The sequence below is a fragment of the Buceros rhinoceros genome, unplaced genomic scaffold, assembly GCF_000710305.1.
Source record: "Buceros rhinoceros silvestris isolate BGI_N320 unplaced genomic scaffold, ASM71030v1 scaffold19853, whole genome shotgun sequence".
NCBI lineage: Eukaryota > Metazoa > Chordata > Aves > Bucerotiformes > Bucerotidae > Buceros > Buceros rhinoceros.
Window position 1 is genome coordinate 20,454 of NW_010403439.1, and position 11,950 is coordinate 32,403.

Here is an 11,950-nt window from a genome sequence, read left to right on the forward strand (position 1 = left end):
CTGCTGTATCACAGAAATGAAGTGAGCATCACCTGCTCACCTTAAGATAAGGGAGAGTGGTATGTTGTAGGCAAAGTGAAGTTTTAAAGCTTGGAGTAGGGCAAGCTTTGGTATGCTGAAATGTTAGGCTAGAATCTGCGATACTGGTTAGTTTTACTTCCTAAAAAAGTGAATTAGTTCTGCTCAGCAAACACAAAACAGCCCACAATTAACCTGGCAAATATTGTTAACTTACTGCATGGCCAAACCAACTGAACATTAAGAGATGATTAGAAGGAAAATTACGTACTGTAGCACATGGCTCATTATGGTCAAAATACACCAGTGAGGTAGTGAAGAGAAGAAAAAGAGAAGTGAGTCAGGAATGCTGTGTAATTCAGGTCCTCTGATAATACAATAATTATGGTGTTTTGACGTTGTGCTTTGCAAACAATTGAACCTGCGGGCTGTCCCTGTCAGGCTTTTCTTTCACAGGCAGCAGAACTGAAGGGCCAGTGTTGTAAGCAAGTTCCTTTTCCTGCTGTTGGCAGCTAGCAGTTGAAGAGGGACAATAGGAGAGGAGATTGGTTCCCAGTTCCCAACGCCTCATCCTGACTCCAGTGCAGAATCAAGATACTCTGATAACGTGACGTTTTCTCCTCTGTTTCCTGATGTACATTGAGAGATGAGGCATATTTTCAGATAAAAATTCAAAGATAACCTGTTATGATTATGACACGGATACTCTGATGCCTAAAGGTTTGTCCCAACTGTATTGGTTGGTCTAATTAAAATATTTAAAACTTCCACCCACCAGCCTCAGTTCTCTGAGCCGTAAGTAATTTGGATTGTAACACAGAGCCTCTGTCGGAGTTTCAGTCTGTGACTGCAGCATCGCTGCTGGAGTATGCTGCATCACCACAGGAGGGCTCTGCTGGCGTAGCTATGCTGGCACAGCCGCAGGGTGCTCGTGGGATTTCCCCTGTTGTTTCTTTTCCATTTCCCCGGTTGAAAAGCTGGATGCTGCCCTGTGGGCAGTACAGCAGCATGTTGGAGAGGTGGCTGTTGAGGAACTCTGAACTAGAAAGATAGAAGTGCTCCTTTTGTGCCAGGCTTGCAGTTCCTTCCCCTAGCAAAAAGAGATTTGAGTGCTGCGGTTAAAAACAAATACATTGGAAAAAGGGCTTTAATTTCATCTTATGAGCGTACCTTGCAATCGGTCCTTTTTAGTAAATATTAAGAGCTTGCTGGTTACCTGTTCTTAATGGGATGAATTGGAGGGGAAAAAATATATTCCATGGCAGTGGTACATCTGAAGTGTGAGAATGTTCACAGAGCTGCAATAAAGTTGAAATAGTTGAAGTTCCATAGCTCTATAGAAATACAACAGGGAGAAGAGATAGAAATATAAGGGGGGAACTTAAAAAGAAGAAAGCATACGAGCTTGTAAAGGGTGTGGGGGGGGAAGTAGAGGGGGATTTATTTTGGCATCGTGGGAGCTGGTGGTTATTTGAGTTATTGGGGGTTTTGTTTGTTTAATATTAAACCCAGCTGCCAAGGCTCAAGCGGCAGGAATCAGAGCATGGTGTGGCATTAAAATGCCTGGAAAGCATTAGTGCTCCATATTGATGAGACCTTGTACCCAGTAGTGGTGATCGTGGCTCTGGTGGTGAGAAAAGCAGGAGGCATTTGCTGCATTATGAACTTAAGAACCCTCTCTGCCTGCCTAAGATGCTGAAGTTCTCTTTCTCCCAAGGGACACTGAAGTGATGGCGACATCAGGACATGGTTGTAACTCCTAGGACAAGCAAGAAATCCTGCTAGTCTCTCAAACCCACGGAATGTAGATCCGTACCCTGCTACAAAACTCCTATTTATATTTACGTACTCTTTGTGCGAGTTTATAACGTAAGGCAGCAGAAAGAAGGTCAGAAGAGAGTAACACAGATAAGTTGTGTTTATGCCAAAAGTGCTGTTATCTAGCTGGTTCTTTATTCAACTGAAATAAAACTCAGTGGGGATTTTTTGTTGGTTGTTTGGAGGCTTGTTTTTAAGTTATCTGGCCAGCATAGAAACATTCCCAAGGTCAATTTTTAACCCTCACAGGACTGCAGCATTCAGCATCAACTGTCTGAATTGTGAATGGGAGGAAAGGGAAATTGCTTGGAGGAAAGTAATTATTTAATTAAACAACCTCTGATGTGTGAAAATACAGGCAGGTTTGGGGGAAAGAAATTAAAGCATTAGGTAATTCTTCTTTTTCTTTGCTAGTTTTTAGGGCTGAAGAAGTACCAAACAAATCTTACAAATACTTTTTGATGAACAATAGGCTTAAATACCTTAGTCTTGGCTCTTCTGTTACACGTGTCACATGAACTGTAGCACATGAAGCTGGGGATTATCGTTTTCCTACATGATTCATTGGTACTAACAGTTTTTAGGAGGCATGCAGTCTTTGGACTATAAATAGTTTTTCTTTACGATTTTTAAAGTTGTTTTCACACCACAAGCATGCTGCACATCAGGCTAGGGTTTGTGAGACCTTAACTGCCTACCCTGTACAGGAAGTGAAGCTGTCTTCTCTGTCAACGTTATGTCTCCAGTTTGGGTATAAGTGCATCGCCATGAAGTGAAATGATATTGATCGGTGCCCAGCTTGCTGAAAAAATGTGAAACCTTAGCATGGGTAGATTCTGAGACTTTAGTGTAATACTTGTTGGTTACGTATTTCCTGCTAATTTATAATAAAGAGTGACCCATGTAAGAATCTTTCTGGACTCCTGTAAGAGCTCGCTTTGCAGAGTGCAAGGTCCTTACTGTTTCTCAGGAGCCAGCAGCCCGTATTTGGTGCTTGAACAGTCTTGTGATCCACTATCAGTTGTATTTTGTGGTAAGTGAAGTAAGATGTTTTCCATCTTATTTTTATAATTTTGGGCTCCTTTTCTTTTAAGCAGTTAACACAACTTGATGTAAATATTTTCTCTTTGATACAGACAACATTGCTAAGTCGTCTGGAACGAATATTTGAAGTCTGTTTTCCTTCCATGCCAGTTCTTGAAATTGAAGAAGAAATGAGTTCCTTGAATCGTTTGTTGGAAGCAGGTAAAAAGCAGATGACGACTGAGGAGACCTTAGCAAATACTGGGTAAGAAGCCACCACACAACAAATTTAAAATGAAGTAGAAACATTTCTTCTTCGGGAACTTAGAGCAGTAATTTAAGATGAGTTATTTGCTTCAAGCGTTTTGAAGAACTGTCGAGTGAAAATTAGCCGTCCAGCTAGCAGAAAGCTTGTTTTCAGTGACTATGTATGCCCGGAGTGTTTCACTTAGCATAGCAGCGTAGCAGCGTATCAGCTTTTAAGTGATGTCTCCGGGGTAATCAGAATATGTCGTATTAGTTACACTTGATATAAATGGCTGTATTTATTCATGGGATGATGAAGTCTGGACCTTGTCCTGTCTGCTGTGGACATCGTTTTTCACTAATAAGTGTGGAGTGTAATTGTTCCGAGAATACTCTGCTGTTCTAGTTCCCCTGGGTATTGTACTTGGGTCTAAGTTTAATTGGAAAGTATAAGTCACTTGCAGTAATAACCAGAGTAAATATTCCAGACTGCTAAGCTGTGACTCCCACTGATAACTTCATTTACGATGGGTTGTGCAGGGAACTGATGGATGTGTGGACGGAGCTGCAGGACATCCATGATGCCTACGGACTGAGATACCAGTGGGGCGGCTCCCACAGCAACAAAAAGCTTTTGTGCTCCTTGGGCATCGACACAAGAAACATTGTGAGTTTGTCAGTAAAACTTGCTTTCTAAATAACCGAGCTGCTTCAAATGTAGACGCAGGTGGAAGCCTTTCTGTTGAGCGTTTGAGCGTTCATCTCCTAACTGCAGAGCTGCGCTGAACATGGCTTTGCATGACAGGCCATCTGGTAACTTTTTATGAACCCTGTTAGCATTAAAAGTTGCATTAGGTTTTAACCACTGTGTTATTTAACGTAGTGTTTGTTCTCTGATATTGGTCTTATACAAGTTATATAACATTGAAAAAAGTTGACATCACTGACACAGAGACTCGTAAGTAAATTGTTGTTGTTGTTGCTTTATCAGCTCTTTACAGGCAACAGGAAACAGCCCGTTATAGTACCCATGTATGCAGCAGGACTGGTAAGCTTTTTCAGTGTTATTTTTTTGTTACCGTTCCAACAACATTATATAATGGAATATATTAAATGACATTAGGCCCCAAATGTGCTGGAAGGTATTTTTCTAAGTACAGTCATGGCTTAGGCATCAGTAGAAATGCTAGAAAAGAATCATCACATACTCAGTTTTCATATATGGTATAGTTGTAAAAATGTCAACTAAAACTAAATAGTTGTTAAAAACAACAAAGGAACATCGAAGCTAATCAGAACATCAGTTTGCATCAGGACTTTGGGAAGCTCTGGCTCTAAGACCAGGAGCTTTAAAGGAAGGTGGAAGAACTGATAGATAGTTCTGGCATCCCATGAAAGGTGTATTGGAAGTTTTCTTGGCTCTCTCGAGCATTCCTCCTTGTGCAACTGTTTCTCTGACAGACCGTTAATTACTTGATGGCATCTCAGTATCGCAGGTTAGAGAGATACATGGTAATGCTTTGCAGTGTTACTGGCGTATTAATAAAGGACCCGTGAGTATATACGTTAGGCTGTTAATGCCAGTGCTGTTGTGTGGCCCCAAGTGCTAGGAAAAAGTAACAAGCATAGTTTAGATTTCTGTTGATTGAAGGAAACTCAATAACCCAGGGCAGTAAGATCAACTGTTTTCACTTCAGCCAATAGTCTGCGATTCCTGTTTGGCATTTCAGACTCTGTGCAGTGGCTGGAGTAGTAAAAACGCTCAGAAAATAAGATTTGCCTTTTTTGCTAGTCTAAGCAGAATAAATATGTTCTTTTTCTTGGAAACCTGTGTGTGTGTACAAGGGTACACTTCTATGTGGTCATTCACAATTGAATATAAAAAGATTCCAGTTTTATTTGGTATACATTAAGCCAATTTAATCCATAAGTTCATTTTGTGGAGCAGCTTCCACAGTCTAGAGCCTCCTCCACAGTTTCTAGAGCCATTGTTTTTGGTGCATCAGCGTCAGCTCATGCACTTCTTTGGAAGCAAGCATGATATTCTGACACACACACACAGAGAAAACCTCTCACAGCAATTGCTGTTTTCTTCCTATAACATACTTGTGAGCAAGACTATGTTTGTACACAACACGTGCAGTTATTTCTTGCAACAGACTGTTGTCATTTCAGACTGTCTATCTTTGAACTGCTTGGTTAAAAGTAAAAACATGACTTTATTCCCTGAATGTTGTTTTAATGCATTTGTTTCCATGTCAATGATTATTGTTCTTGGTACTGTTCTGCAAACTGCTGATTTCACCTGTTTCTTCTGAATTACTCAATTGTTGAAATGGAACAAATGCACTTGTGCCTTTGTGATGGGCTGGTTGATACTTCTGGAATAAATGGGAGGAAAAGACGTCACCTTACCAAGTAACTGTTTCCTCCAGCCGAAATGACATTATGGGAAGTTGAAGGCAAGCTCCAGCTAAGCACTTGGGCTGTGGTTACTGGCTCTAAAATGTTTCTTAGGCCTAAGGAACCAGGATGGTTCTCTCTCCTGCCCTATTTCTTTGCACCCTCACTGAAAGTGTCCCTGAGATACATGATTACCCCCAAGCCCCTAGCTGAGAGTCCACTACCTAGCAGTGTGATTTCTATTTTTTATTTGTGACTGCAGTTGTTGCAATATATAAAAGTGTGTGTGTGTGTCTGCACATGTGATTTTTATTTCGTTACTATTTGTTTGGGGTTTTAAAATGTATTTCTTTCTTTAGGGTATGTTAGAGCCTACCAAGGAACCTTTGAAACCGATATCTGCAGCAGAAAAAATAGCTTCAATAGGACAGACACCTCCTGTATCACCAGAGATGAACACATGTACATCTGATCAGTTCCAGGTAAAAAAATAGAGAAGGGCCAGGAGTGGAAAGAAAGAATGAGGGAAACAATGTGATGCCTTGCCTCTTCCTTCATAATGAGAAAAACTGGGTGGTGTGTTCAAAGACACCTGTATGCAAAGTGCAGGTGTTCCTTGTGTCACAGTGAGGTCCTGCTCTTGGATCTGCTTTTCATGTGTGACTGGAAGGGAGTCCCTGCGCTAAGGCTGTGGCAGTTGTGGCCAGCATTTCAGAGTCCTGATGATACCTACCGTCACACAGCAGTGGACGGCTTTGAACGGCAGTGGACAGCTACTTCCACAGATTTTAGATGTAACTTTAGACTGGTCCTTCCTCTGGCTAAGGTTCTCCATCTTTTCCGGAGCTGCTTGTAGATCATTCTACCTATTGGTTAGCACTTTTTTTCCTGAAATACCATATTTACATGGGTACTGTGCATGTTCTTTTCCTTTTTGCCTTTCCTCTCTTTTTCAGACTTGAATGAAGCTTAGCCTAGCTGTCCGGAGAGAGTTTCCGGGTACAATCACTAAGCACCTGTCTCTCTGATTGTACGCGTTCTGTTGGCCCTCTATGCCAGATTTTATTGAATCTGTTGAATAGAATGTTGCTTTACTGCATTCTCTTCTTTTAAGTCTGATACAAACTGAGTTCAGAGGAGTTTAGGAGGGAGCTTCTAAATTTCATTAATTCTGTTTTGTGGTTGTTTTGATATTGGGGTATTAGAAAGCTTCTTGAACGCCCCACACGGTGCGGTATGTGTGGTTGTCCACAAGCTCGTGGAATGTGCAGAGACATTTCATTTTCAGTGTCGCTACAGTGGTACTCGGTCCATATTCAGAGAGTCAGCTGAGTCCCCCTGTAGTGCAGTTTACTCTGCCCAGCATTGCTGACTACCTGCTTTGCTTGTGACTTCTGGCTAAACGCATTCCGAAATGAATTATCCTTGTTCTACACCTAACCTTCACACCAGGAAATTCTGAATATAGTGACTTCTTTTCTCTTTGCTGTGCTGTAGTGCCAAGCTCTAACTGTAACATGCTCAAACTAGAGGAGAAATAGTTCTTTTCACTGTAGAATAGCAGTATGTCAGTGGGCTCAAAACTGGCATTGTGTTATGTAGTAATATGCACGTTTGGTGACACTTTTATGCTGCTTCTCATGTACTATAGGGGAACAGCACAGCTGAACTGGGTATTAGAAAAGCTAACGATGATTATTGCAACCAGGCTGAGCTGAGGAAATCACCTATGTGATTTCTATACGTGAAGTAGGGAAATTTCACTGGCTTTCTGCAGTGTTCAAAGTTCCCTTTTTTTTGCAGAGGGGAAAACATAAATTAAATTGTACACTAAACACAGAGAGCTGCAAGTGCCTGAAATAGCAGCATCTCTGACATGTGCCGTTTTCTCAGTTGCTTGACAGTTGTAGTGCTGAGTGCTACTTATAAAAGTCTCCTTTTTTTTTTTTTTTTCTCCTCCTCTAATTAGGAATTTGTGCTTTTGGGTACTCTGCAGCAGTTCTGTTGCTTGTCGCAGTTTGATAATCTTGTCCCACGGCCTGTTCTGACAAGGCCATCTCAGTTCAGTAGTTGTGGCCCATGAATGCATACACGATGCTTCTATGCTGCTGTCTGTGCTGCTGACCTTAGATTATTTTTTTTTTCCAAGAAGACAAACACTAAAATAAGCTTTTGGGGAAGAGATGAGTTAGAGCTCTAACTATTAAGAATGCTAAGAGGCCACAGTTAAGTGAAAGTCAGAAAGTTTCAGGGCATGAGCGATCACTTCTTCATCTTGGAGACCTTGTTTCTTGGCCTCTCCTTCTGTTGCTGTTTGTTGGCTCCTGTTTGCTTTCGGGAAAATCTGCTGCACTTTGTGTGTGCAGACGGCCTCTTAAAAATAGTCCGGATTGTAGCAGTGGTAAGGTGAGGTGCCCAGACTTTGGTAAACGTTTCATTAGGAGCTGTGCTATAAACACTGGTAAATACGCAGTGGAAATACTGGCAATTTTAGTGGTGCCTGAAACTTCTTATTCTAAACGCAGGGAATTCAGGTGTAACAATTTAGGTATCTTTAAGCACGTCCAGTTAGTGTGTGATTATTTAGTTAAAACTTCTTAATTCCTCTATTTTCAGATAGCGATGATGATGGGTCATTCTTAAATTTCAGAAACTTCAGAGTACAGGCTTTCTTACTGGAAGGAGAGGATCTGGTTAATACATCCCTAAGTTTTTTGGTTGTAGGCGAGCAGAGGGAAGCATGCAGAGATTTAAAACAGAGAGCATTAGAAATGAAAAGACTGAGGAAAAAAGCAGCAAATGAGCTGCAATAATTTTTCCTAGTTATTATATAAATTCTGTATGTCTTGGCCTCATTGTCTGCAGAGGATCTCACTGGGTTGGTGAGGCAGTGGAAATACACTGGACAAGTTTCCATCTGAGCCATTTAATCTGTAAGGACAAAGGTTTTGAAGTTCGGATTTGTCCTTTCAGGCAAGTTAAGTGAATGATCCTGTCACGGTGGTTTGTTATATAATGATGACTTTTATCAACTCGTTCTCTCATATTTGAGGGCAGCATCTAAATTCTCCTTTGATCTGTTGTTTATCTTGACAGTTGGGGGGTTTATTTCCTTGTTCCTCTACGCTCATAACTCTCAGGCAGTAAACAGAATATGAAATAGTCCCTATTACTGTTGCCTTTAGGCATGGTGTCTCAAAGGCTTCGCAGGTCTGAAATAAAAGGCTTTATTGAGGCACGCTGAAGTTTATTTACCTGCCTCACTTTGGCTATCTCAAAAAAAATTACCTAGATAGTTCTGCTCTCTTGCTGTTGTTCCAAAGCATCCTCTTCTTTCTATCTGGGACTGTCTGTCTTTGGTAGGGTCTAGTGGTAGCTTTGCCCCAGCATACAGGATAACTCTGGGATTTCTTATCTGCCTAGTTTTGCTTAGTGAATTTTATACTGGAATAGAAATCTACAGTGACCCTGACCTTGCTAGAAAAAAAATTACTAGTGATTTTTCTCTGCAGGTGCCCATTATAGCATATGTGCACGTGTGTAAACGACTGAGTCAGAGATCAGGTTATACAGAAATACATATCTTACACTTGCTGGCTGTTAGGCACTGAACCTTAATTAAACCCCATGGGGTGACAGTCTTTAAAAACACTTTTAATTACGTAAGGGACCATCAGGACTTCTAACAATGACAGATGCAAACTACTGTATTATTGGCCACCAGCCAACGGCTCCATCATGGAACTGCTCTCCAGTTACACAGAGGAGAAAGATCCAAGAATACAAGTAGCTTTGACAGAGTAAAAGAGAAAGATTTGCAGGTAAGAGCTGTTACAGGACTTGCTATTCTATCAGATGCGACAGTCTCTCAAAGGTGGTGTCTGAGAAGAATAATTTTCAGAACTGTTAGAATTTTGCCAATGAATGCACACAATGAAATGTATTAATTACTTCCTTGTAAACCTTTTTCTGAAATACTTATGCTTGTTTGTGGGATATAGCTAAATATTGGTATTATATTTGTATTACAAGCCTTTTTATTTTCTCCCCAGCTTTGACAGCAAAATGCTTCCTTTTGTTTTCTTTGTTTAATCTTCCTTGGGTAATTATTGGCACGAGCATTTACATTTTACTCTTTTGGCTTATAAAATCGCTTACATAATACCATTCTAAAATTACTGTGTGAAAAAAATCTCTCACTTTTATCATAGTGAAATACGATGCAGTAAAACCAGCAGGCATTTTAGTTTCCTTGTTCTCACTTCCTTAGTGTTCAGAGCAGTACTCTGACAGCTGAGTATACTTTTTCACTTCAGTACTGTGTCCTGTAGTCTAAGATGGAGGGAGGGCTGAGAGCAGTTTGCCCCAATTATCAATATTCTTCTAGCTTGGGTGCTTTTTCTTAGAGCATGTTATCAATGTAATCATTGTGCATGCAGTGGTCTAGCAATCTTGCAGTCTCTGGAAGACCGAGCGTTATATTTACAGGGCACGTTTCCGTTATCTGAGATCTCGGTGCTGTGTTCAGGTGTCCTGTTGTAGTCAGCTTCCTTAGGCTGAGGCACTAGAAACACAAAACTTTCCCTTCTGTTTAATCAGCTTTGCCTCTGTTCTCTCCTTTGCCTTTGCTGTTGCATAGGCCAGGGCTTGCCAGCATCCTGGAGAGATGGGGTCTGCTTTACTTGCCACTTCCCTCTTTTGCAAGTGGTTGAGGTCAGGGGAATGGCCTCATCCCACAGAGTAGGCTGATACACTTAGTCTACTCCTACTGGTTTGGAGACAGATTGGTTTTTTCCCATTTTAGGAAGAATTCGTCACATCCTTTGTCCTCTCTTTGGCACATCTGAGAATCAAGTCGTCATAAAAAGGAAAAGCTTAGCCAGCCGTTGGTACCACGTTTTCCATGCAATTCTGTCACACTCATCAGTGCTGAGTCAGTCTTTTGACACAATGTAGTGGGTGTTTTACTCAGTGAAGGCTGGTAGGAAGCTGCTCTGTTTCAAATTCGTTTTCCTCAGGGCAGAAAGCTCCTAAATTGTCCTACTTGTTTTTGTGTACAAACCCCTTTTAATGTTATCATATTTTAGATGTGACAAACTTTAAACAAGCTACTGATGATAGTGATGATTACTTCATCAGGTGTAGCTTCCACACTGCTAATGTTGTTTCCACGCAAATTATTTCAATGCCAGTAATTTCCTTACCAGAGCAAAGTTAAAAGCGTGGCTTCAGCTCCATGGAGCAAATGCTGTTCGAGCCGTGCTCAGTACTGGAAATATTTCTGTTCTGAGTTGAGGGCACATCCTTTCCCAGCGCTTCTTGCTGAGGAGAGAGCAGCAATGGGATGCACAGAAGCAGAAAGATCCCCTGATTTCAGACATTTCTGATCCTGTCCCGTTGGTTTGTGCATGGAGAATAGAGGAGGATGGCACTTGCGAGTTACACTGCACCCGAACACACTTCACCGCTAAAGCGTGGTCCCTGTTGCTTGCCTGGTTTTACCTGTGTGTGCGTGTGTGTGTGCACAAAAGACTTGACCAGAGGAAGTGCAGAGGCAAGGATGGCTCCCAGGCAGACCCAGCGTTTCCGCGGTCCTCTTGTTCAAGCACTGTTACCAGCGGTTTGTGTGTACGTTGGAATGAGTTAATAGTTAAAGGATAGTAAGTCACAGGATTGTGGGTTTTTGAAAGGGGGTGCAGTGGGGAAGGTGTCGATAGTTTGTCCCTCATATATAGGGATTATGGCTCTGAAAAGGAAGTTGAACCAAAAGAATCACAGGCTGTTTGATGGGCAATAATCGGTATAATAGGTACAATCAGGACAAAGCGTGGATGTGCAGACAGCCTTCACTCATAACCCTGTCCTAAATTTGATCCATGATTGTGTATATGCCACTCTGTATGCGAAATGCCTCATCTTCTGTGAAAGTAAGAGTAGTTCAACTTTGAGCTGTGCCTTAAGGTTTTTTTATCCAATTCCTATGTTTTAGTTAGCTTGCAAGTACTGTTTGAGTTAGAAGGTGCCTAATCTGTACTGCTCAGAATTTAATGAGACTTCCTGTGGTAGAACAAACCTACTTGGAGTCTTTAGAGCATATTATGAAAATAAGCACCTCTCAAAAGCTGGGGCTTGCTCGTTTAGTTGTCTTTTTAGTATTTAGATGCTAAAGAATCTGTTGTTTGAACTGCTTTGCATTGTTGTATCCTGAACTGACTGTAAAATCTGATTTCTGACTTTTCAACTCTAGGAATCTCTACCACCTGTCCAGTTTGACTGGAGTAGCAGTGGCCTTACTAACCCTTTAGATGGTACGTCTCTCCGTAGAGCCTCTAGCACCAGAGCTAGAGATAAGAAAGCTACAAAGTTCAGACAAACATCTATCTGCTGATTATTTTTTTAAAATACACACACACACACCCCTATCTATAAAAAAAATATATAT

At 41.2% G+C, this 11,950-nt stretch overlaps 1 protein-coding gene across 1 annotated transcript in view; it reads left to right on the plus strand.

Moving 5' to 3' along the window:
* AFTPH (aftiphilin) overlaps positions 1–11,950 on the plus strand; it is a 33,725-nt gene that overhangs the window by 9,694 nt on the left and 12,081 nt on the right. Inside the window, exons 3-7 of the mRNA XM_010133024.1 lie at positions 2,973–3,124; positions 3,646–3,772; positions 4,097–4,153; positions 5,868–5,990; positions 11,756–11,816. Coding sequence (XP_010131326.1) covers positions 2,973–3,124; positions 3,646–3,772; positions 4,097–4,153; positions 5,868–5,990; positions 11,756–11,816 — 520 coding nt within the window. The remainder of the gene's footprint in view (positions 1–2,972; positions 3,125–3,645; positions 3,773–4,096; positions 4,154–5,867; positions 5,991–11,755; positions 11,817–11,950) is intronic.